The 25762-nt window shown below is 46.5% G+C and overlaps 1 protein-coding gene across 3 annotated transcripts; it reads left to right on the top strand.

The window, feature by feature from the left end:
• Positions 1 to 25762, top strand: ENOSF1 (enolase superfamily member 1). Of its 3 annotated transcripts, XM_032859804.1 has the most exons (16): positions 1 to 118; positions 5570 to 5678; positions 8965 to 9080; positions 10798 to 10884; positions 11297 to 11323; positions 13680 to 13752; positions 13869 to 13907; positions 14485 to 14567; positions 15303 to 15337; positions 15951 to 16038; positions 17566 to 17700; positions 20994 to 21035; positions 21798 to 21927; positions 22177 to 22276; positions 24970 to 25051; positions 25615 to 25762. In XM_032859804.1, exons 1-16 carry the CDS (start codon positions 35 to 37, stop codon positions 25705 to 25707), a joined length of 1323 nt encoding a protein of 440 aa, XP_032715695.1. In that variant the 5' UTR covers positions 1 to 34; the 3' UTR covers positions 25708 to 25762. The 3 variants fall into 3 exon arrangements, with proteins under 3 accessions (XP_032715695.1, XP_032715696.1, XP_032715697.1); XM_032859805.1 differs by lacking the exon at positions 5570 to 5678; XM_032859806.1 differs by lacking the exons at positions 1 to 118; positions 8965 to 9080 and having other exon boundaries at positions 5616 to 5678.

Raw genomic sequence — 25762 nt, 5'->3', positions numbered from 1 at the left:
CGGGCGGCGTGGGCAGCTCGAGCTGTGCGGCAACATGGTGCGTGGCCGCATCTCCAGGCTCTCGGTGCGCGACGTGCGCTTCCCCACGTCGCTGGAGGGCCACGGCTCCGACGCCATGGTAAGCGCTGAGCGACTGCCCGGTGCCTCTTGCCGCGGACGTCCAGGCCCACGTAGGCGCAGGGAGTCCAGCGGGTCGCGGAGTTTACCCACTTTTGCCGAGGAGGAGGCTGGGAAGGGGACGGGAAGTAAAAGTAACTCGAAATTATCCACAACTCCTGGGCCTCCCCCCCCCCGCCCCGCTTTGTTGACGTTTTGCGCTTCCTGTTGTTACATTTATGATTCGTATTTTGCTGGAAATGGTAGATGCGTAATGTGCAACACCAGCGAAATGCTCTTGTTGGATCCCCACCGATGAAAGCCTAGAACACCTGCTGGCTTCTGCTGCACCGAAACCTTGGTGGGGTTTGTGGTGGTGGGCCTGGCTGTTCTGGGTGAGGATCCTGCCTCCCTGACAACTTGCTGTGTGACCTAGAGAAGACGCTAACCTCTCTGGGCATCTTGGGCCTGTCTTTGAAATGGGAGTCGCACTCTGGCTGGGAAACCAGACAAGCCCGTAGTAATTCTGAGGCACGTGAGGGGACTCTCATGAAACTACCTGAAAACGTTGTTAGAAAGGGTTTGTCACTGTAGAGAGTTATGCAAGTACCCGTCTTTGGAGAAGTTGTAAAACCACAGCCTTCTATCTAAATACTGAAGGGCATGTTTGCTTATTGACAGTGTTTGGAGGGAAACCCTCCATCCCTACCAGGGTCCCTGCAGTGGTTCTCAAATATAGGAAGGAGCTCTATACTGAGTCTCCTCGAGGGCGGTCGTCCACTGGATCCTCATTGCCCTCACTCAGTCCACCGAGGAGAAAAAATTGCATGGGTCTGTAAGGAATGTGTGCACACATGGGGGGAGGTGAGAAACATCTATGTAAGGATGATACTTAACCTCTTACCTGTGTAGAGGGAGGGGAATGAGTACCAGAGGACTCTAGTATACCCTCTAATGTTGTGCTTCCTACGTGGGAAGGTGATTACATTACATTCATTACCCGTGCTCTTTGGGTACTTGAAATATTTTTTTTTTTAAAGATAGGTCTCTCGTGGAAAATGCTGACTAAACAAATTATTATGTTTAAAAGTATGTCCTTTATTCTGAGATGAAGTTATTCCCGCTTTTTAAAATCTTTGTGTTCCTTCTTATGTTAAATGACTTTAAAAACACCCAGTTGGCAGTCCTTTGTGGATCTCCAAATGTTTGAAATTTCACTGGCTTGTAAAAAATCAAACAATTGCTCTAATGCAACCACTTTGGCTCTCTGAAGTGTAGCAGCTGTGGGTTAAACAACTCACTCTCTTAAGCCTTGGTTTTCCTTTTTCTTCCATTTTTAAAATTTAAATTCAATTAATTAACATATAATGTATTATTGGTTTCAGAGGTCAGTGATTCATCAGTCTTATATAACACCCAGTGCTCATTATATCATGTGCCCTCCTTAATGTCCATCACCCAGTTACCCCTTCCCCCAGCTCCCTCCCCTCCAGCAATCCTCAGGTAGTTTACTGTGATTGAGAGTCTCTTATGGTTTGTCTCCCTCTCTGGTTTTATTTTTTTCCTCTCTTCCCCTATGATCCTTTGTTTTGTTTCTTAAATTACACATATCAGTGAGATCATATGATAATTGTCTTTCTCTGATTGACTTATTTCACTCAGCATAATACCCTCTAGTTCCACCCATGTCCTTGCGAGTGACATTTTAATTTTTTATAATTTTTTATAACTTTTTATAATTTTTTATAAATTTTTTATAATTTTTTAATTTTTTATAGCTGAGTAGTATTCCATTGTGTATATATGCCTACTATAACCATTCATCTGCCGATGGACATCAGGCTCTTTCCAAGGCCTCAGTTTTCTTATCGGTAACATGGGTATAATAATATCTGCTTTATGTAATAAACGAGATGCTCGTAAGGTGCCTGATACAGAGAAAGCCATCAGAAAGTATTGTCTGTAATTACTGTTTACATATGAGGAAACTGAAGTAGAAGGGGCTGTGGCCTAGATTTTTCGCTGCTTTGAATTTGTGAAGTGTTGAAGTAGCCTGGTTTTAAGTAGAGTAATTTAAGAACTGGAATTTGTCTTGGGTCTAAATTGTTTATGACCTCTGGATCAAGAGAGATTCTCTGATACCTGTGTTACAAACTCATAAATACTTAAGTATTTATCTTCCAGAGATATGGGGTGTGTTTTGTGCTGATTCTCATGTGCCTTCTTATTAGAATGTGCTGCTTTGCAGTTCCTGGGTTATTGCTTTCGAGTCCTCACGGCATGCTGAACTCAGCAATTCAGCTCTGTTCAGCACTTACAAACAGAGGAGACTTCCTGATCAGAAGAAGCAGGATATTTTCATGAAGGAGCCCTGAAACTGTCCCCCAGCCTGTTAAAAGTAAAGGATTCCAGCTGTGATTTTTTTTTTTTAATTGGCCTTTTAGGAAATGTGGAGCACTCAGGCCTGCATTATAAGTTGCTTGCTTGTCGAGACACTCATTAAGGTTCCAGAGAGTTCCAGGGCTGTGGGCTCATAGCCCAGCTCCAGCTGACACGTGCCACAACCACCACCACTTCCCAGCCCATACTTTTCTTCTTTCCCCATTGTCTGCTGAGCTCCTGGGAGTGGCTATGCACCCAGACCACTCTCCCCCTCCTCCAGCTCCCAGTCCCACACCCCCCCAGCACTTGGAAAACTGCCCACTACATCATGGAGAAGACTGAAAACAAATGCACCCTGCGCCCCGTCTCCACCCGTCAGTCTCCAAACTAACCCCCATGTTTCCCTTTATACTGTGAGTCCCGTCCTTCTCCCAAAATAATCCATTCTGCTGTGTCCCCATCCCCACCCTTCTTGACTGCAGAGGCCCCATTCTCATCCCCTCTATCTCCAGTATTTTCTTCCTCAGTTTCTTTTCCCAGTGGTTCCTTTTCTATCACATATAGACAGGGATTTGCACTTTGGAATCACCTTCTCTTGACCCTGACACCTCTCTTCTGCCTTCTGTGTCTGCTTCCCCACCAAACACTAAATCACTGGTTCATCCCTGTTGCCTCCAAAATTTACACTTCCTTCCTTCCTTTACAGTACTTCCTTCCTCCTTCATCTGAAATGAACTTCTGTCTCTGTCTTTCTTTGGGACGGACTGTTATTTCTGCTTCCAGTGTCCTTTCTCAGGGTCTGTGTGTCATGTTGTTGGCTGCCTCCTCTTCCAGCCATTGCTCTACACCCTGGCTGGCTGCTGCTGCTTCCTTTACTGACCCTGCTTCTTCCCTCTGCAAGGCTCAGGCCCCAAGGGCCCTACTGTCTCGTGCTTTGCTCCCAGTAAGATCCTCTCTGTGTGTACAGCTTCAGTGCCCACTTGTATGCCAGTGATTCCAGATCTCTTTCTGAATCTTGCCTCTTAGGAGCCCAGGGGTCGAACCAGGCTGTCACCAAACCTTAAATACATTCCAGTCTTTCCCTTTTCTGTGTCTTCACTGTCACTGTCACCAAAGGTGATTCTTCCGTCCCAGTCCTTCATGCCCTCTCCCACTACTGAACAGCTCCCCATCCTGGACCAACCACCTCAGATTCTAATTTCATCATAAAGCCTCCTCCAGCTTCAAATCCATGCCACTAATAGTACTCCCTGCCTGGTTTCCATAGTTTTTATTTCTCCCAGAGACTTACCACATCCTGCCTCTTATTATTAGAGCTTCTGTAACCATGGCTTTTAAACTGTAATATTCTTTTTTTTTTTTTTTTGAGATTTTATTTACTTATTTGAGAGAGAGAGCATGAACAAATGGAAGGGCAGAGGGAGAGGGATAAGCAGGTTCCCACTGAGCAGGGAGCCTGACAGGGGGCTCAGTCCCAGGACTCTTGAGATCATGACCTGAGCTAAAGGCAGACACCCAGGCGACTAAGCCATCCAGGCGCCCCGGAAACTGAGTTTAAAGAGACAATTTAAATCCCTATACCCAGGGAAAGGGAAGAGGCAAACATGGTAGGCAGGCGGCCTTTGTCTGGCATCAGAGCCTCGTGGAGGGCATTCAGTGTGAAGGGTTCCTGGGTATCGGCTATGTATCAGAAGTTGTGCAAGTTGCTGGGGAAGCACAAATACATTTTCCCTTAAGAAAGTTGTAGTTTAGGGGCAACTGAGTGGCTCATTGGGCTGGGTGTCTGCCTTCAGCTCAAGTCATGATCTCAGGGTCCTGGGATTGAGCCCCCCGAGAGTCTGCTGCTCTCCTACTGCCCTTCCCCACCCCCAGCTCATGCTCTCTTTCTCTCTCTCTTACCTGTTCTCTCTCAAATAAATAAAATCTTAAAAAAAAAAAAAAACAAAACTCAGTTTTCTTATCTGTCAGGTAGGGATAATTAGCACCTACTTTGTGATATTGTTGTGAGGGTTAAATTAAATCAAGTAGCTTTTAAAATAGTGTGCCAGAGCAACAAATGTTGTATAGTAATAGTAATAATAATAATAATAAAAACCGTAATAAATTTTCACCGCCCTATGCAAAATCCGTCACTACCTGCATCCTACTTTCCTTATAGATGCATGCAGGTCTTCTGCCTGGCTTTTGGGGTCTCCATTATCTGCCCCCACACCACCTCTCCAGTCTTGTCTCCATTCACTTGCCACCCCAGGGGCATTTCCCTTCTGTCTAACAAGGCTCAGGGTTTCCTATTTCTCTCTCTTGCCCCGTGCCGTCCCTTGTCCATCCCCATGTCTCTGTCCCCGGCTTCCTCTTTGCTTGCTCCCTTACTCTTCAGGGTCCTTCTCACTGACCACACAGTAGTCCTCACCTGCTTCTTGTGTGTTGGCTTCTTCTCCCCACTGTAGGAGAAATTTCTAGACACAGACTGGTTTTTTCATTTCTGTCTCCCCCCATCAACAGGTAGTGTTGAGTTTCATCATAGTCAGTCAGTAAACACTTACCAAAATACCATTTGATAGTAGCAAGTTTAAAAAAAGAACAAAACAAAAGATGGGCTAATTTGTCCTGAGGTTTTAATTCCTTGCGTTCCCCCAGTGATCTCCTCCTAACCAGGCGCCATTGTCTTTTGAGCCCTGCTACAGGCTGCAGCAAAGAAAAGTCCAGTTTTCTGTGAGGCGCTCTGAAGACTTGGCTGCTTCCATTTGAGGCTGCTTGTGAATGCAGCTCTGTTCAGAGAGCTGGCAGAGGTAGCTTGGGCAAAAACTCCTAGATTACAATCTGAGCTTATCATCAGAGGAGGCATAATTGCAAATTGGCACTAAAAATGTATACATTGCCCTCGTTGAAATGATATGAATCTGTCAGGAGGACTTTCCCTTTGTCCATTCAGAACTCCTCCATTTTGGGGGGGGGTGCCCCAAGGCTTGCAGCAGACTGGAGCTCTTCACGCACATCCCCTGTTGTGTTTTCTCTTCATATGTGATGCTCTGAGGTGTATCTTTGGGTTTCTCATGTTTGCATTGTGGGGTGGGGTGCATATTTCCCACAGCACACAGACCCTGACTACTCGGCTGCCTATGTCATCTTAGAGACGGATGCGGAAGACGGGCTCAAGGGGTATGGGCTTACCTTCACTCTGGGAAAAGGCACAGAAGTTGGTGAGTGGAATGTTCTTATAAGGTTCTAGAATGCTTCATTTTCACTTAGATTCCAATTGTGACCTTACTTTTCTCTGCATTTACACTGCTCAGGGTGAGTAAAAAGAGTGTTTTGTGGTTTGTTTCATGGGGAGAAATGAAATGGTGGCAGGACTTGGCCCTTCTCCTCGCAGGGGTCGATGGACTGTGGGCTTATCCGTGAATCTTGGCCTATTTCTCTGACTGAGAAAGGCAGGTGGCCAGGGATATGACATAGACAGATGGGCAGTGGTCCTCATGGCGGAAGGGCCTCTGGCTGCCCAGGTTCAGAGCTGTCATCTGGGCAAAGCAGGTTTGCATTGAGCTATGAGTGCAGTTCTTCTCTCAGAATTGGGGAGAGCTCAATGGGGGTCTTGAGGCCCCTCATTTTCTTGATAAGGAGACTGAGGCCCAGATAGCTGCTTAGCTAGCCCCTCCCTGAAGTGCTTTCTTTCCACATTTTTTAAAAAAGTTTTTTTTTATTTATTTGAAAGAGAGAGAGAGCACAGAGGGAGAAGCAGACTCCCCACTGACCAAGGAGCCTGATGCGGGGCTCCATCCCAGGACTCCAAGGTCATGACCCGAGCCGAAGGCAGCCGCTTAACTGACTGAGCCACCCAGGTGCCCCTCTTTCCTCAACGTTTAAATACAAATGATCTCTTTGATTTTTGTTTTGAAATACTTAATCCATGTACAAGATACAAAATTCAAAAAGTACAAAAGGTGACCTTTGCCAGATCAGTTTCTATGGATCATGAGGGTTTGAAGCCAAATGATGACAGTTGAGGTGTGAGGATCTAAGAAGGAAGGAAACGGATTCTCTAAATTTGGTGGTGATGCAATACCTTTCCCTGTCAGCTATTTGCACTGTCAGCTCTCCCTTAGATGTAAAGTAGAAGTCTTCGGTCCACTGAAAGATTTTAGTATTGTCAAGCAGACGAAAGGTGTGTGTGCACACATACACACGTGCCTGTATATGTGTGTGTGTAAGGACAAGGGAACTTTTCTTGTATTTAAGTGGATGCAAGGTGGCTACTGTCCCACTTTTCACGGGCTGGCTTTCCATCATGCCTTCAGCCAGTTCTGTAACAGACTTCCTTTGAGGTTCTCCCATGGGTCAGGCACTGGAGAGAGATTTTAGTGAGACAGACAAAGGAGACAGAATCTCGAGTATATGGAGAAAGAATGCACGGACGTCTCAGGGACATACAGCCATAAAAGAAAGGATCATGCAGCATGAGAAGGATAGATTTTTCAAAGCTGGCACAGGTTACACAGAGAGAAGTTTAGTTCATTGTCCAGGAGGGTCTTGGGCAGCTTCAGAACAGAGGTGAGCCTTTGAGATTAATCTTAAAGATTATTCCTTGAAGCTAGGCATTTGTCAGGTAACAGGAGGAGACTCGGCAATGATTCCGTCTCCTTCTCCGTTAAGTCAACCATTTGCTGTTAATGTTTTCCATAAGGCAGTGACCGCTGACCACACTAGGTTTGTGAGCTGTGTGTCAGCTTCTCCGGCACCCGTAATTGTGTCTGGTCTAAGCCAAGTTTATGAAGCTGCCTTCTCTCTATTGTAGACAATATAGGGTGGCCCCCAAAGGTTGCGTAAAACTCAGCAAACTTACAAGATATGTTATGGAACAGGCCTCTGGAACCACTCTGTTAATAGCCTAGACTTTGAACTTTGCTAAGTCAGGTGCACAGTGGAGGGACCCCATGTGCTCACTGAGACATGAGATAGGAGACAGGAGGCTCCTCTCCCTGGTTGCTGAGCTCTGTGCTTTGGGGCCTTCACTGACCTCTCTTCCTCCTCCACTCCCAACCCCTCCCAGCTGTCCTGATGGGCATCTCAGCCAGGGATAAATCAATTTCCATCCTCTATGCCTTTAATAAATGGCTCTTTGGTGGTGATATAGTCGGCTTCCGCCTTTTGCCGACCACAACACGAGAGAACCCATTTTAACTTTAACCTTCCTCCATATTTCAGGCAATTTACCAGTCTCACTGAATGTGTTACATGGCATTTGCATTAAAGTTGAAAAAAATTCCATTAGTCCATCAGAGTTCTTTTGTGCCTTTGTCAGCCTACTTACTTGTTCATTCTTTTATGATCCAAAAAAAAAAAAAAGTAAAAAATAGTGGTTTCCTCATTACTGTGAAGGCAGTGCTAGTATAGTGTGTGAGAAAGAGAGGGAGGGTTCTAGTTATTGTTTTATGGGTAGAATAAAAAAATAACAGCTTTTAACAGGGAAAAAATATGAAGAAAGAAAAATTTCTAAAGAGACAAAAAACGGCTGTAAGGGTTCACAGCAGCCCTAAGGTGCAGGAACCCATGGTCATTCATAGGCTTTATTGACTTGTCCTTCCTGGGCTGGACAATCCCAGGGAGTCAGTCAGCAAGGTACTGCCTTCAATGGCCAGTTTTTTCCAGATCAAATTTCTCACCCATGGCAGCAAAGCACACCTGAAGTAGATTGTCCCATACAATGGATGACCACCAGTACCCGAATTTCTGTCAAGTGCACTAAATTTTATTTTATTTTAAAGATTTTATGTGTGTATGTATGTATGTATGTATGTATGTATTTACTTAATTGACAGAGAGAGGGAGACAGTGAGAGAGGGAATGTAAGCAGGGGGTGTGGGAGAGGGAGAAGCAGGCCTTTCCACTGAGCAGGGAGCCCGATGGGGGGCCTGATCCCAGGATGCTGGGATCATGACCTGAGCCGAAGATAGACATTTAACAGCTGAGCCACGGAGGTGCCCCCTTTTCATCTGTAATAGTGTGTTATATTGTGAATTCAAGATATTTTCTGTGCTTGATATTAATTAGAAGTTACTTCTCTCTCTTTCTCTTTTTTGTTTTTTTTTTCCCTTTGATGGTAAGTAAGACCCTTCTTATTTTTTAGGAACAATGAATTAGCAAGGTTTGGTTTTGAAACTGCCTGTATAGACACTTTCCCAAGTGAACAAGAAAATAGATTTGAATATGATATAAACTTTCGTATCTGTGGCTCTGTTTTTCACATGGCAACCATTCAAACTGTGTTTGCTCTACTCAGACGGACCTATGGATTAACAGCTATTCCACATGGATTATATTACTTACGAAAAACACAGAAGACATATTCTGGGCAGTTTTTAAAAACAAGTATCTTCTGTATATGAAGTTTCTTTCATAAAACGCCCACATTAGTTTGTAGTGTTTTCATGTCTTAATTTATTGAGTTCATACCAAAACATACTTAAGAATTGATTCCTTACTTAATAGTGGTCTGTGCTGTGAATGCCCTCGCCCACCATGTGCTTAACAAGGACCTCAGGGACATCGTCGGTGACTTCAGAGGTTTCTACAGGCAGCTTACAAGTGACGGGCAGCTCAGATGGGTAAGGGCCACTTTTAAAGAATGCTTCTATAAGTAGTGTTATTAAGGTCTAAGATGTCCTTTGATGGCAACAAATACGAAAACAGGCTTATAATTCTAAGGTCAAACGTTGTATTGAGATAAATTAGGGCTTGAACCATTTAGACCGTCAGTGTTTGGAAGTAATTGATTCCTTTCTATAAGACTTGAATCTGTACATATTTGGATCTTGAGAGCCATATGGACCTCATCTCTACTCCCACTCCTTGAATGGAGAAGTGTTCTAGACCCCCTAGAAGATTAAGTACTGAATAGGCAGCCTTTCTGGAGGAGAGATAGCGTGGGTCGTATTGGAATTAAGAGAGGAAGTTATTAAAGCCAGAAATGTGAATCTTACATTTCTTAACCAAAGTTAAGAAGATAGAGACCAGAGTACTTTCATGTGTAAAGCTCTGTATTTTGAACCCTAAGTTCAAGGCATGAAAAGAGTGAGGTTCTAGAGAAAGGAGTCTATCCCTGTAAGGTCAGTCCAATAACTGGGTCCTTGCCCTTGTCTCCTGACATCAGCTCTGTCTTTTGCTACCTCTGCTCCAGGTCTTGTCCATGCATGGAGAAAGGCACAAGGGAAGGCACTTGCCGTCTTGCCTTGGATTTCATTTTGAACTTTCTGCAAAGCAAGTTGAATTTGTTTTTCAGGGCATTCCCTTGAAGAAGCTCCTACTGGCCAAATCTGGGACAATTGAAGGATCAAAATAAATATATTAGTAATGGCTTGTAACTCATGGAATAACATAAGAATCCATGAGTCCATTTAGGTAGTGAACAAGCAACCAGGAAAAGCTTGTCATTATAGTAGAATACAAACTTAATGTAAAAAGAATGGTAATGTTAGACAATCACTGTATTGCAAATGTTTTAGCCATAACTGATTGAGGCAAGAATCTTCAATGCATGCCCAAATTTGGGGATAATATTAATCTCCCTACTTAGAGAAAATAGTAACCTCACAGTGCAACAACCCAGTGCACCCTGACTTACCTAAGTGCTGAAAGATCATATCCCTAATAAACAACCAAAGTGACATTACTGTCTACTTAAAATTTGTGCCAAAAAAGTATGACCTGAATCCCAGTGATGAAGGAACTCCAGACCAACCCAAATAGAGGGACACTGTTACAAGTCAGCCGTCTTGTGCACTTTAAAAATGTCAACAGCAGCTTGAGAATAATAAGAGAAATTATTCCAGATAAAAAGAGACTAAAGAGGCAAGACAACCAAATGCAATATGTTAATAAAATATTGAGACAATTGGCAGAATGTGATTATGGACTGTCTTTTAGACAGTAGTATTCTATCAATGTTCTGTTCCCTGAATTTGACCGTTATACTACTACAGTTATGTGAGAGAAGGTTCTTGTTTTTAGGTCCTACATGCAGAAGTATTTAGGGTTCGAGAAGCATGGTATCTGCAACTTAAATGGTTCAGTAAAATCAATATTATATTATATATGTTTTATTTGTATATGTATATGTGTGTATATATGGGGGGGAACGTACAAGAGTTTTTTGTGCTGTTCTTGCAACTTTTCTATAGGTTAGAAACTATTAAAAAAAAAAAAAGTTTAACCCCTACATCAGCCTTTATTGATGCCTTTTAAGTCTTGAAATGTGTCCCTGGCTAGGAGACCTAAATACCTCTCATTTCTAAGAAATACTGATGTGTTTTGCTTCCTAACCAGATCGGTCCTGAGAAAGGGGTTGTGCATCTGGCTACCGCAGCCGTTCTCAACGCTGTCTGGGACCTGTGGGCCAAGCAGGAGGGAAAGGTAACTCATCAAAGGAGCACTTGCTCTGTGGAAAATCCGACATGTGGCAGAGAGATGAACACTTACTCTATGAGCAACCTTCTGAAGGCAAAAGACCTGCACAGCAGGCCTCCAAAAGAAATATAAAGAATTGTTTGATTCTTTATCTCCCTGGCAGTAGTTAGGAAACTATAGGAGTAGGTTTAAAGGGCAGAGAAAGAAATAGGAGGGCAGCAAAGCTAAGGAGTCAGGAGGCAACATTAGAGACCCCAAGACCTGGACACGCAGGTGGGCCAGAGGGCAGGTGTTTGAGAGTGGGAATTTTCCTTTTCTTTTAGGGAAAAAAGGCTACTTTACACATGTTTTACAATTCTTTTCTCTTTCTTTCTCTCTCTCTCCCTTTCTCTCTCTCTTTCTTTCTTTTTTCTCCAAGCCTCTGTGGAAGTTACTTGTTGACATGGTAAGTATAATGTTGTTATAATGTTAAAGAATTATAATAACGTTGTAATGTAAATGAGATGGATTTCACAGATTACTTGCTTTTGATAATCAGTAAATATATTCACTATTGTCTTTGGGTCACTGTAGTGATAACAAAGTAAAAGCTCACTAGATCCTAGTATTTCTTTTCTGATATTTGAAGTAACAGCTCGCTGTGCTCGCATAGGCAGAGTGGTGCAAGGGAAACACTGAGTTTAGGTCCTGCCTCCCCCACTATGGAGTTTTCACATGTAATGCAAATTCCCTGAGCCTCTGTTTCCTAACTATGAAAAGGGGATTGTCGTCACTTCTCTGAGAACCTCATAGAACTTGTTTAAAGACCAAATAAAGTGCTTCCTAAAGAACAAGAGGTTATTAAGATATTATTATTATCTTAATAATATATATGATATATTATTAAGATATTGTCTGGTCACTTTGAATTTAAAAGGAAGTGACAAATCAAACTGTGGTGGTCTCCAACTGTCTGATTCCGGCAGGGAAGGAGCCAAGCGCTGAAGATAAGGCACCTCAATGTTTCCTTTTTTCTTGACATGTTTGTGGTAGAGCTGAACACCTGGCGGCTGAGGAGGAAAAAAAGTCTGGACAAGTTAAGGGGCATGAGCTTCACACTCAGGCAGACCTGGCTTTTTATCTGGGCTCTATCACTTCCTGGTGGGTTGACCTTGGACAAGTCACTAACCTCTTTGAGCATCAGCTGCCTCACGGTGATGATGTCTTGCATGGTTGCTGAAACTCTGGCAGTCAGCAAATGAAGGCCCTCTTATTATTTGGCATCACAATTAAGGAAACACAAAGAACACCATGGCCTTGAAGACTGTAGGTGGGCAGACATTGCCTCTTCTCTGGGAGAAAGTAAAACAAGAAGCTATCACACCATCTCTCTGATGTGGTTGCAGGTGGCATGGGGGCTCCATCCAAAGAGGAAGGACATGAGCTGCCTTTAGGTGCAAGGTCAGACTTTCAGAGGGGTGTAAAAGGCGGCTTCCCAAATGAAATGATTTGAGGGCCACTAGAGAAGATGCCTGTGACTTCATTCTTTTGGATCCTATTTCCTGTTTCAGTAGCGGCCAGTAGTCTAGAAAGAGGCAGAATCTCAGCACTGAAAGAGCAAAAGCTCTTTCTTTCTTTCTTTCTTTTTAAGATTTTTATTTATTTATTTGACGAGAGAGACAGTGCGAGAGAGGGAACACAAAAAGCAGAGGGAGTGGTAGAGGGAGAAGCAGGCCTCCTGCTGAGCAGGAAGCCCAGTGTGGGGCTCGATCCCTGGATCCTGGGATCATGACCTGAGCTGAAGGCAGACACTTAATGACTGAGTCGCCCAGCACCCCACTTTTTTTTAAGATTTTGTTTATTTTTGAGAGAGAGCACACATGAGCACGAGCGGGGGTGGGAGGCAGGCAGAGGGAGAAGGAGACTCCCTGCTGAGCTGAGCAGGGAGTCGGTTGTAGAACTCAATCCCAGTACCCTGGGATCATGACCAGAGCCGAAGGCAAATGCTTCACCAATTGAGCCAGCCAGGTTCCCAGCTTTTACACTTTTTCACAGACCAGTGGAGTATTGTTGGTCACAGTAAAACCTGAGTGGGGGCAAAGCTACTGGTTGCTTCCCAGCTGTTAGATTGAGATGAGGAAGGGTCTCAGCCAGAGGCCCAGATGAGGATGTTGGCCTTGCCAGCGTGGCGTGAGCAGTGAATGAGGGGCAGGAAGAGGTGGGTAGAGAACAGCCAGTGATGGTCCAGGGCCAGGCAGTGTGCTGGGTCGTTCATGGTGAATCCCTTCTGTCCTGTCGGTGAAGTGAGTTGTCCCAATTTGACAAGAGAGGAAATGGCCCACGGTCAGGCTGCTAATAAATGGTGGGCACAGGGTTGACCCTGGAGGGCCTGGTTCTGAGACCAGCCTTCTTTCATCTCCTGCTGAGCTGCTCCAGGATCACCGTAAGCCGTGAAGTGTGGAGCAATGACATAAATATAGAGGGACCCCAGGTGCTCATCTCTCCACTTAACCCATGCTGAGCGCTTGCTTGCCTCCTGCCAGATCCTCCTTCCAGGAGCCATGTTAGTTGGGATGGTGGAGCCTAGATGTCTGGGGAAGGAAAGGATGGGGAGGGAGTAAGGGGTTGCAGCACGAGGGCCTGAAGATGTCTTGGGGAGGTGGCACTGACCCTCCGAAGAGCTCTGTACCAAGGAATGACAGAACCAAACAATTTAACACAAATCCCGAATGCCCTTTCCCAGAAAGGGTAAGTCTATCCTTAGAAACCTAAGCTGCTCATGAATTGATCTGGGCCTTTCCCCTCTCCTGTCACGCTGCCAGGACCCCAGGACGCTGTTATCCTGCATTGATTTCAGGTACATCACAGACGTCCTGACTGAGGAGGAAGCCTATGGTGAGTCATACTCAAGTGACGGAACTGAAAGTTTTCTGGTACCTGCTGATATCTAAATAATGTAGTAGCTTGCTTTGTTGTCTGAAAAAGTGATGACGCTTCTCATTTTTTTCCAGAAATACTGCAAAAAGGTCAAGTTGGTAAAAAAGAGAGAGGTGGGTGGTGAGGAAATTTCCTTCATTATTTTTGTTGTCATTGTCCTTTTGAGGGTCCCTGTCCACTTGGGGTTCACATCATCTTTCCAAAATGCCCGTGGCCCGTGGCCAGGCCCTCTGACAAAGGGTTGCATCTGGAAGATGCGGTGTCCTGGGCGTGACAAATAGGAAGACCTGGGCTAGTTTGAGACCCTTGGTATTTGCAGGATTATGAATGTGACCAGAGGCTGGGCTTGGGGCTGGGTGTACTTGAAAGTCAGGGTCAGAAGGAGAACAGGCTGGATTCTCTGGGGACAGCAGCTTAGCTAAAGGCAACTGTGCAGCCAGGGTGGCTTGATTGGTTGGGCATTCACCTTTGGCTCAGGTCATGGTCCTGGGGTCCTGGGCTCAAGTTCCATGTCGGGCTCCCCGCTCAGTGGGGAGCCGGCTTCTCCCTCTCCCTCTGCCACTTCCCCTGCTTCTGCGCGTTTTCTCTCTCTCTTGTCAAAAAATCTTAAAAAAAATAATAATAAAGGCAATTGTAATTTTGAAGGTCCCTGGAAAGCACAAAATGTTGACCGGCATTGTGTTTCCACAGAAGGACAGATGCTGATGCAAGGCTACCCTGCCTACACCACGTCGTGCGCCTGGCTGGGCTACTCAGACGACAAGCTGAGGCAGGTGGGCACTCGGACCTGGTGTTGTGGACAGGTTTTATATTCCTGGCTTTCTGGAGTTTTCTTGTTAGCCTTTCTAAATCGTTTTGGACCCAAGGCCTCATTCTGGAGCAAAGTAAAGCCATTCACATCGTGGGCGCGGGACCCCGTGACCTAGCGTGTCCCACCTTGGGGACACTAGGACACTGTCCTAGCAGTGTCCCACTGAGCCTCGATTTCCTCACTGTGAAATGGGGAAATGATACGTATCTTGTGGGTGGTTTGGGGGGATTCAGAATCCTGTGTGAGCTACGTAAGGCCCTCAGCCTGGCGCTGGCGCCCAGCATGCAGTCAGAATGTGGTTGGTTTATAACTTTGCCATCACACTGTCCTCGCCGCCGAGAGGAAGACTAGCTTCTGTTTGTTTCCCTTACGTCCACGTGTTCAGGGGACTGCAGAATACCCTCCCTTTAAGAAGGGGGATAGATAGAAATGCTCCCATTTCCCTCCTAGGAATGTTGTGAACAATTCAAGAAATTGTTCCCCTAGAGATGAGGAAAGAATGTCATCCTACAAGTATGAAGAGTTATGCTCTGTTGGTGAAGCCACTCCTGCTTTTACATCACCAACACGTGGTGGTTCCTCTGGTTCCTGAGGCAGCCATAGTGGTTGTGAAAGGAGACCAGAGACAACTGGGGTACTCGTTAGACAAAAAAGAGTTTTGGGGTGTGTGATGGTAACTGCGCTCCTTTCCCGACAGCTCTGCACGGAGGCACTGAAGGACGGCTGGACCAGGTAACCTGTTTGTGTGAAAATTGGCTTTACTCTCCCTGTCACGACAGGCTGGGCAGTGGAGACGAGCCAGGAGCAAAAGGCCCCAAGGATGCCAGGGTTCGTCCAGGAACAGTCTGACATGTAGGGATGCGTGGGACAAGTTTCAACATAGGCCAGGCTCTTTCTGCAAAGACGAGATGTGATGGGGCCCCTGCGTGGCTCAGTTGGTTAAGCAGCTGCCTTCAGCTCAGGTCATGATTCCAGGGTCCTGGGATCAAGCCCTGCATCGGGCTCCCTGCTCAGTGGGAAGCCGGCTTCTCCCTCTCCCTGTTGCTCCCCCTGCTTGTGTTCTGCTCTAGCTGTCTCTCTGTCAAATAAATAAAATCTTAAAAAAAAAAAAAAAAAAGATCTGACAGCTCTCCTAGTTCCCTAACTTGGGGTCAGCAGGTGAGGTGGCCTTATTGCCCTGAGGTCATTTTCCAGTGACTTGTCTGAGACCTAGGGGGACAGGGCAGGAGGCTACTAGAAGTCACCTGTGAATTATCAGCGGAGGCAGCCACTTCTGCAGAGAACCTGTGTGTCTTCGCCCCGCCAGGGGATAGGTCCCAGTTACCAAGCCACATCTCTTTTACAGGTTTAAAGTGAAAGTGGGTGCTGATCTCCAGGATGACATCCGTAGGTGCCGCCTCATCCGGAATATGATTGGACCCGAGAAGACGCTGGTAAATGTCCTCCCCTTCCACTGAGAAAGAGCAGCCTTGCATGAAGCCTGTGCCCTGGGCCAAAATACAACTCACTTCAGGCAAGGATTAAAGAACGACGAGAACGTTAAAGCTGAATGTGATAGGAAACACAGCTTTGTGGTCTTGCAGTGAGCGAACTCTTTAAAAAAAAAAAAAAAACAACTATGGTGGGAGCTGATAGTTTTAAATGATTCTCTTCTGCAGAACCTTAAGTAAGAGCTGGATTAGGGATTGTTCCTTCTTGCTAGTAGCGACGCACCTGAGCAGACAGGTTCCCCACTGGTGCCCTCATGTGTCAGTATCTAGTTTCCCTGAACAAACCTGTCCCTCCTGGTTCAGCAGATAGGCCAGTCTTGGGGAGCCAAGGTGGAAGAAATGCCTAACTTTTGCTGAGATACATGTAAGGATCAGTGATTCCTGTCTTCATATTTTTATAAGATGTTTCTTATTACATGTAAAATATTTTTATAAAGTCACGGTAAGATGTTTTTATGGTTTTTGGAGGCATGTTTCATAAGTTAACAGAAATGGAAGTTGAGTCCTTGACCTGGGATCCGAAGTGCCACTACCTATATACAAGTTAACATGACTTCTGTCTTATGGGGCCGTCCTTACCCAAATAACTTATGCTACAAAGTGATTCTACATGTCCTGTCCTCTGGTCGTCATAGTGGCTCCTGAGGGGACTCATACCACTTAGCACTTCCTACTAGACAGATCCATCCCCATGTCTGTCTTCTCTGGTGTGATAATGTCAGGGATGGGGAGGCCCTTTCATCCTCTCTGCCCACCCGCACCTGGCCTCCAGAGAGCTAGGGCCTGGGAGTTAGAGGCCTGGACCTGAACTTTCCATTCACATGACTTCCTGTTCTGGGCAACTTCCTTAACGGCTCTGCATGCCAGCTTTCTTTTCTGTAAACTGAGTGAATGTGAACTGCTTCATAGAGTTGTTCTAAATATCAAATGGGACAAAATCCACAAAATGCCCGGTTGAGTAGGTGCTTCATCAATGGGAGAGTCTGGGTTATTGATTATTGGGCCAGACTCGTAGTTGCCAAGAGTCAAAATGACTAGTGAACAAATTCAGAATAGATGAGCATGATTGGGAAGGTGCTAAAATAGTTTCCAGAACAATGGACAGTGCAAGACAGACATGGTTGGGTGGCACCTAGGTGCAGATTGGGCCAGAACTCCAGGGCCCACGAGCACTTCTCCTGGGCCCAGCCCAGGGCACCTGCAGACATCACAGTGGTCCTGTGACTGGCTTGCACCTCCTTCAGAAGACGCATCTGGAGCCCCAGTTCCAGTCGTCGTGGCTGCGCTTTGGCTGCCTTCATGCTGGCTGTGTGCTGGTCCTCCACAGGGGAAATGTCAGGCTCCCTCCCAGAGTCTTGCTCAACCATCGGGGGCACTGAGTGGCAGCATTTCCTCCCTTAGAGCCAGGGCCCCATCACAGGTCAGCACCAGGCAGACCTCATGGCAGAGGGTCCCTCTCTCTCCTTGCAGATGATGGATGCCAACCAGCGCTGGGATGTGCCCGAGGCAGTGGAGTGGATGGCAAAGCTGGCTGAGTTCAAGCCACTGTGGATTGAGGAGCCCACCTCCCCTGATGACATTCTGGGACACGCCACCATTGCCAAGGTAGAAAAACTACACCTGCCCCTGCCACTCCTGCCATATATTTGTTTGTTTGTTGGGTTTCTGGACTGGCTGTGATGGATCCTAAAACTCCTTTGCTTATTTCCTTGTAGGTTTCTCTTTATTTTAGAGACAGTAAATTGCTAAACATTGAAAGGCTGCCAGCAATCCTAAGATTAATAGACACGACTTCATACTTCGTAAATACAGAAATCTGATACTAAAATATTTTATTCACCCCGAATGAAACAAAATTGTAGATTCCTCTGGCTGACCCAAAAGAAAAGGTTTGCTAGCTGACCCCAAGAGAAGGCTGCCTAGAGTCCCCGCACCAGGGCACTTCCCTCACAGATCTATTGGCCTTCCCACCTCTTGGGTTTAGGGAGACCCTGGTACGTCAGAACGTCTAAGGAACATGCTTTCTCAGGAAGCGGCTCCCTTTAGCCAGTGTCCAGCACTGATAAATAGAAAGCCAGAATGCCGGGTCACTTATGAGGAGAACTCCCAACTTCTGGGAACACTAGATGTTTGTATCCTCTGACCCGAGCAAGCTCCACGAGGAGCCACATTAAACCAAAGGCTGTTGGATGAGTGAGAAATCAGGGCAGGAACGGGTTGTGTGATTTGAATACATTGGTGTCCGTCCAAAAGGGCCCCACGCATCTATCCACAGAACATGGCTGTTCCTGCTCCTGGCATGAGGCACGTTGAGTCTTTTTTTTTTAAGATTTTATTTACTTATTTATTTGTCAGGAAGAGAGAGAGCACAAGCAGGCAGAGTGGCAGGCAGAGGCAGAGAGAAGCAGGCTTCCTGCTGAGCAAGGAGCCCAATGCGAGACTCAATCCCAGGGTCCTGGAACCACCATCTGAGCCGAAGGCAGCGGCTTAACCTACTGAGCCACCCAGGCATCCCGGCATGTTGAGTCTTAAGTTCCCCCTCCTCAACCAGCACTCACCCCTAACTCCCCTTTTATGTTTTCCTCTGATGCCCCTTTCCCCCCAACACTCTGCTGTCAGGATGTAGGTTTGCTGGCCTTATGTCCCTTCCTGCCTGCCTGAGCAGGTTTCCCCCTGAGGTGGTTCTGCATTGCTATACTTTCCCCTGATCTAAAAAGGTTCACTCTGAGGATGGGCAGTTTCACATTCTGGGAGGAACACCTCCCAGAGGTAGGACACCTCAGTGTGTCCTACGGGCAGTTGTGGGTCCTACAGGGGACTTTTTGCCCCATTTCTCTCAGGACACGAACGTATGAGCCCCTGCTGTCAGGCCCTCCACAGAAGCCTGTGTTTGAGGGATGCCCTCCATTCTCCCCACGTCACAACTGAGCCACAGAGAAACAAAGATACGTGAACCTGAGAGAGCTGGCATGGCTGGGGGAGGGGTGCAAAGTGCTGAGGACGGTAGGAGCAAGGTCACTGCAGGGAGACACAGGGGTGGGCTATTGCGGTGGAGCTGCTTGGGGAGGTAAAAGACAAGAGCGGACCCTGAGCAAAGCTGCATGGCAGGTTGGGGCGGAGGGGCTGGAGCTACAGGGTGACCGTGTCAGTTTAAAGAGACCTGAAAGCTTCTGAGGAGTCGTGAGAATCGGGTCAGAGGCCATGGTTTGACAAAGATTTTCACCTTGGGGTTCTTTGGGGGCAGCCAGGCTCTCGTGCTGCCCACCAGCTCACACAAGGACCTGCACCCCGCCCCCCAACACACACCCCTACCCGGAGATTTTCATTAGAAGCTCTTCAGGGCTTCAGCCCTCTGAAGTTTTGTTTTTATGAGGGAGGCCATCCCCTCAGGAAGTATTCCATGACGTGGGCACAGACAACCCAAGGCAGGGGGCAGCTGCAGAGACAGCCGGCCCTGGTGGGGCCATGGAGATGCCCAGCGGAGTGCAGATGCACATCGGGGAAAGACAGGTCCCTGGGACCGGGTGATGGGTCCATCTGAGCAGAAGTGAGCCACCATAGTGTCTTGAAGGGGAGAATGGGATCAAAGAGGATTTGACTGGAAAAAACATGTAGGATGGCTTGAGATGTGGTACAATGTTGTGTGAAACAGGCAGAAAGAAACTAGAGGCAAAGAGCAGAAGTAGGAGGCTTTCACAGTAATCAAGGAGGATGGGCAGTGAAAGGACAGGGCAGCTAGACTAGAGCAGGCTCAGGAAATATTTAAAAGGAAGAAATAGAAGTTGGTACCTATTTAGTGTCAGAAACATATACTTTAAAATGGTAGAGTGAGTAAGCCAAATGGCTTTCCTACCCCTCTGTTTTTCCCCACTCTGGTTTTTGGTTTTGTTTTGAGATAAAGAACTGCACTCATATAGAGGTCTCTGGAAGCATAAACCAGGAAAGTAGAAGGTGCCCCACTGACCACCCACTCTAACTCCTCACCTGGGGACAAGGAGGCAAGGCTTGGGTGGTCAATGACTCCCCATCCACACATAGAGGCAGGACAGGTAGCAGGATCGGGAGCCACTGACTCCTAAATTAAGGGTTTTTTCTGCAGGGAAGTTTTCCTATCTAGTGGTTAATAAGCTTCCACTGGCTTTGGAGCTGGCCTGGAGTCTAGGCCTTGGTTCTACCCTTTCCAGCCTGTGATCTGGGGGCGGTTACTAGCCCTGCGTCTGTTTCTCATCTGTGAAATGGGGACGGGATGATGGTGGCTCCTGTCCCAACGGGCTGTAGATGAGGACCCATTTCAGTCAGGTTTTCACACAGCACCAGACAGGTAGCAGGACAAAGACATGTTAGCTATTGGTTCCCTTGCTGTATTCCCTAAACAATGGGAAGATAAGCTGAGGAGAAACCAAAGGCACCTGAGGAAATTGCCTGTGGCAGCCCCAGTGGGGACGTTTGGGGAGCAGCCGGAGCCTGGGTGGAGGGGGTGAGGTAGCTTCAGAGGGGAGCACAGAGAGAGCAGTGCTGTGTTAAGAAGACTCCAGCATTCGCCCAGTGAGGAGTTCACCAGGTAAGGAACAAGCTCTGCCTGACCTGTAAAGTGGATCTAAGGCCACTGGCTAAGCTTGAAGGGAGAGGGTTCTAGAACACCCACTGAAGGGGCGGCAGGGAGAATCTGCAGAGCTGTAGCAGGAAGGGAGCTAATGGCAGCATTTCAGCGAGCCCCTCCTGTGTGCACACATAGTCTGCTTGCCGACCTTTTGCCCTTCCTAAAACTTTACACAGCCCCCGCAGGGACATCTCCTTCTTCAGCTCTGAGTGGTGAAACCACTCTAAATTTTTTTAAAATTAGGATTTTCAGTTCAGAATCTTTGGGAAATAACATCAGGTTGCCTTCTATTTTATAGGCGCTGGTCCCATTAGGAATTGGCGTTGCCACTGGAGAACAGGTAAGTGACATCTCCTTGGGGTCAGTACACACAGGCCACCCACTGGGGACACTGGCGTATGTTAGGCTCCACCACCTGTGTTATTTTGAGGGGGGAAGTTTTCATAATCTCAGAACCTAGGATGCTTTACAGCACATCGGTAGAGTCTGCAGTCAGAGAGAGTCAAAATTTGTCTCTTTTCCGACAATTCATATGAAGTAAAGCCGAGTATCTTTCCCAAAGTATCGAATCAACGTTTACAAGGTAGCAGTTTGAAGTTGCTCCTGCCAGGGCGTAAGATGCACAGTATGGTTTTAAGAAAGCCGGCTTCCACACTGAATAAACATCGATACGTTCACTCTCCATGCTTACAAACGGAGCACAAATGCTTGCCAAGACCCGCAGCCGTCCACCCACGCGTGCAGCCGCGTGGAGGAACAGATCCTCGGTTTGCCCAGCGAAAGGAGTAGTGCTGGCTGGCCTTGGGGTTTCCGTCGGCCTAGCCACCTGCTCGTTGCCATCACCACATGCCCTCCTGATGCTTCGCTTTGCCTCCCCCTTGCCAGCCGCTCTGACCGTCATTCCCTGATAGATGTCCAGCCAGCGGGACTTTTGCGTGCCTCACACGCTTCCGCGAGCAGATTTTGAAGCAGTGAGCAGTCAGGACCCCCACCTGCATTGTCAGGGCTCGCTTCGTGCCAGATGAGAGCGAAGAATACAGCCCGGACTTCCTGAAGGCCCAGGTTAACTCTTCTGCTGGTTTCATTTTAATTCTATTTCCAGTGCCACAACAGAGTGATATTTAAGCAACTCCTTCAGGCGAAAGCCCTGCAGTTTCTCCAGATTGACAGCTGCAGGCTGGGAAGTGTCAATGAAAACCTTTCAGTGTTGCTGATGGCCAAAAAGTTTGAAAGTAAGGGTGCCCGGGAACCACATACCAACCCTCCATTTCCCCACCCTCCGCATACCAGCGGGTCCCTCTGAAGAGACTGTCTTTTCAGCCGAATCAGGGAATCTTTGACGATTTTCATCCTGCAATTTCCTCCCTAAATAATAATGAAAGATGTAATCACCTGCGGGCAATGAGAAAAACCTCAGGTGTTCTCTCCTCTGCCCACCCTCACCCCACTTGGCATTAAGTAGAGATCTGTCCTTATTGTAGTTCCGGTTTGCCCCCATGCTGGCGGAGTTGGCCTCTGTGAATTGGTTCAGCATCTGATTATATTTGACTTCATATCCGTTTCTGCAAGCCTCAAGAACAGGTAATGTCAGGATAAAATTCGGCTCTGGAGAGCAGAGGCACTAAGAACTCTCTTCTTTGCCACATTCTATAACTCAAAGGCCAAGTTGGCTTTGCTTCCACTTTTTCCCATGGGGCCATTTCCCTAGAGTCCCAGCAGTGAATAGATCTCTTTTTGTTTTAGATGGTGGGTTCATGGTAGCTGCCTTTGTTTTCTAAGCACATGATGGGCAGGTGGGGTGGAACCTGGGGAAACCAGAACTCCTTTTTTTTAAAGTAGGCTCCACACCTAGTATGAAGTCCCCAGAGCTTGAACTCAACGACCCTGAGATTAAGACCTGAGGTGAGATCAAGAGTTAGGCACTTAACCTACTGAGCCACCCGGGTGCCCCCAGAATTTCTTCCTTTCTAAATCTACATAGCTTTCATCACATTTATATTCTCTGCTTCTTCTGGTCCCAGCGCTGGAGTCTTTCATAGTCTGGCCATATCTAGTTCCACCTTATGTCTCAAGATGTCCCAGGTGAACTTTAAGACAGTCTTCCAGTAATCTGCACACATATGGATTTATTTTGATTTATTTTTTTAAAAGATTTTATTTATTTGCCAAAGAGAGAGCGAGCGAGCGCGTGCGCACAAGCAGGGGGAGTGGCAGGCAGCGGGTGAAGCAGGCTCCTCCCTGAGCAAGGAGCCAGATGCAGGACTCGATCCCAGGACACTAGGATCATGACCGGAGCCGAAGGCAGATGCTCAACAACTGAGCCACCCAGGCTCCCCTATTTTTATTTTTCTAAAGATGTATTTATTTCAGAGAGTGAGTGAGAGGGTGGAGGGGCAGAGGGAGAGAATGCTGTAGCTAAAACCTCTTGCTGAATGCAGAGTAGGACATGAGGCTCAGTCCCGGGACCCTGAGATCATGACCTGAGCCAGAATCAAGAGCCGGCTGCTTAACTGACTGAGCCTCTCAGGCTCCCCATGTGACTTTATTATGCATTTCTTTCCTCCTGGAATTAAATGTGGTATTGCAGAAAGATCCCTGGCCATAATTTTATATGGTGGCAACATAAAAATGTGCATGATAATGGTAAACACCAAACGCCAGGCAGTGGGTAAGAAATGGGACCTGTGAGGGTTGATAGGGGGCCTCAGTGATAAAGTAATGGTTTCTCTCTCTAGGTAGGGGGGTGAGTACATAGGTGTGCCTTTTATGTCTGAAATATTTTGTACGATAAAAAGTGAACATTCCTAGGTTACTCTGCTTTTGCCCTCTCTCATTTCAGTCCTGCAGGTGGGACCAAGGGGAGGTTCAGACCAACCTTGAAAGGTCCTGCCAGTCTTGCGGGCTGAGAAAAGGGCCCTCACTGAGGGTGGTACACTGTGAGCATGCGTGAGTAGGTGCGAGTGCATCAGGCTGCTCTGGGGCTAGGGAATATCCTTGTGTGGGTGGGGCAGCCGCCAGGCACCACTGGGCACCCCTGCTTTGTGACCACATGGAGTGCCCATTCCCTGCTCATTCAAGGCCAGAACATCCTCTCCCATGCGGCTGGTTCTTCACCTGTAGTCTGTTCTTATAGATGACACATAGCACATATTCTAGGTGGTAACCTGGTATCATGTCCACTGAAACCATGCAGCCATGTCTTGCCAGTTCCTTGGTGAGTGCCCAGCCCCAGGCACCTGGGCTGCCTTTCCTAGCTGTTCATTAACCAATGATCAAAGTAAGGCAGCAGAGTTAGGTCACTTGCCCCAAGTCATAAAACTAGAAGGTGGTTGACTCCACAAATTTGAAGATTGGTTTGATAGTAAAACCTGTGCTCTTTTTTCTAAATCGTGTGTAGCTGGATGGGATCTCACTGGGTGATTTTAATCTATTCATCTAACCTCTTGCTAAAGGTACCCAAATAATCCCAGATACTTATGGAGTCTAAATGGGTATCTTCAGGGGGTCCCGAAACCTTTACAGATCTTCCTTGGCTTGAGATAGCTTAACATTCCAATAAACCCTCCCTCAAATATTGAAATAGTAATATATTTATCAATATTGATAAATATTAATATATTGAAGATGTGTTTAATACGCCTAACCTACTGAACATCATAGCTTAGCCTAGGCTACCTCAAACATGCTCAGAACACCTGTTTTGGTCTCTACTTGAGCACAGTCATCTGGCATGAAGCTTGTTTTACAATAAACTGTTGAACAGCTCTTGTAGTTTATTGAATACATTACTGAAAGTGTAAAACAGAACGGTTGTATGAGTGCAACAGTTGTTAGTGTATTGGTTGTGGACCTTCATGATGGCATGGTTGCCTGGGGGCTGCTGCCGCCATAGCCCAGCATCACGAGAGAGGATCGTATCACACATCACGAGCTGGGAAAAGATTCAAATTCAAAATCTGAAGTAAAATTCTACTGAATGCATATGGCTTTTGCTTCATCGGGGAGTCGAAAAATCTTAAGTCAAACCATTGTAAATTGGGGACCATCTGTAGAGTTACAACAGACTTTTTTACCCACCCACGTGAGACTTCACCCTCATATTACTTTATTTTACAGAAAGAACCTGAGGCAGTGAAGGATTTGCGTAGACGTGCACCCGATTGAGTCTACCCTTTCTTGAGTGGTGCTCATGCCTTTGCTTTAACAGTTAGTACCACATGAATCATCTAACATAAGACCGTAATTACTGCCCTAATCTGATTTCTTCCTCCTAGGATGTGTGAATATGTCGACCACCTGCACGAACATTTCAGGTATCCAGTGGTAATCAAAAAGGCTTCCTACATGCCTCCTCAGGTGAGCAAGGAGCTGCCAGCCCCTGGTATTCTTGTTCTTGTAGGTTAGACCCTAGAGTGCAAAACGGTCTCCTTGGAGCTTATTTTCAGTATCTAGAAATTACAAATGTCTCTTGAGTTAGCAATATCAAATTCCTAAGGCCTAAAGGTCAGGAGTTAAAGTGAAATTGCCCCAACAAGGCTTCTCTAATGCCAGCCTTTCTTCCCAACACCAGCTGAGACCTTAAAATGAACACCTCTGTGCAAACCCCTCCCCACCCCCTGCCACAAACAAAACAAAACAAAAAATAAAACTTGGCACCACCTAGCAAGTTAGTGAACTGAAACGTTTAGATTGCAGTTGTGTTATCTGGACCACTTATCTTCATCATGTCCAAGACACTGGGGCTCATTTTCACCAGTGGAGGCTGAGTTGTCAAGGAAGTGATTAGTTTAATCCTGAGATGTAGCCAATAAAAAGCATATCCTTCCCCATTTCAAATAATCTGAAAACAGCGTTTCTTTGAGCAGCAGAGTTTTGTTCCAGGTGGTTATTAACACTATTCTATTCTTTGTCTTTGATAGGATGCTGGTTATTCAACAGAAATGAAGGAAGAATCTGTAAAGAAACACCAGTATCCAGATGGTGAAGTCTGGAAGAAACTCCTTGCTGCTTAAGGGAATTAAATGTTCAGCCCTAACACCCTTTCCTAAGTGAAAAGTCTTACATACA

The sequence above is a fragment of the Lontra canadensis genome, unplaced genomic scaffold (assembly GCF_010015895.1).
Source record: "Lontra canadensis isolate GAN:19392208 unplaced genomic scaffold, GSC_riverotter_1.0 scaffold17, whole genome shotgun sequence".
In the NCBI taxonomy this organism is placed as follows: domain Eukaryota; kingdom Metazoa; phylum Chordata; class Mammalia; order Carnivora; family Mustelidae; genus Lontra; species Lontra canadensis.
The sequence above is the reverse complement of the archived record's forward strand: the minus strand, read 5'-3'. Positions and strand labels throughout refer to the sequence as shown.

Coding starts and splice junctions, on each gene's coding strand:
- ENOSF1 (XM_032859804.1), top strand. CDS start 35: ATGGTGCGTGGCCGCATCTCCAGGCTCTCGGTGCGCGACGTGCGCTTC. Junction 16,039..17,565: donor TTGGACCCGAGAAGACGCTG/GTAAATGTCCTC, acceptor CTCTCCTTGCAG/ATGATGGATGCCAACCAGCG. Junction 17,701..20,993: donor GACACGCCACCATTGCCAAG/GTAGAAAAACTA, acceptor TCTATTTTATAG/GCGCTGGTCCCATTAGGAAT.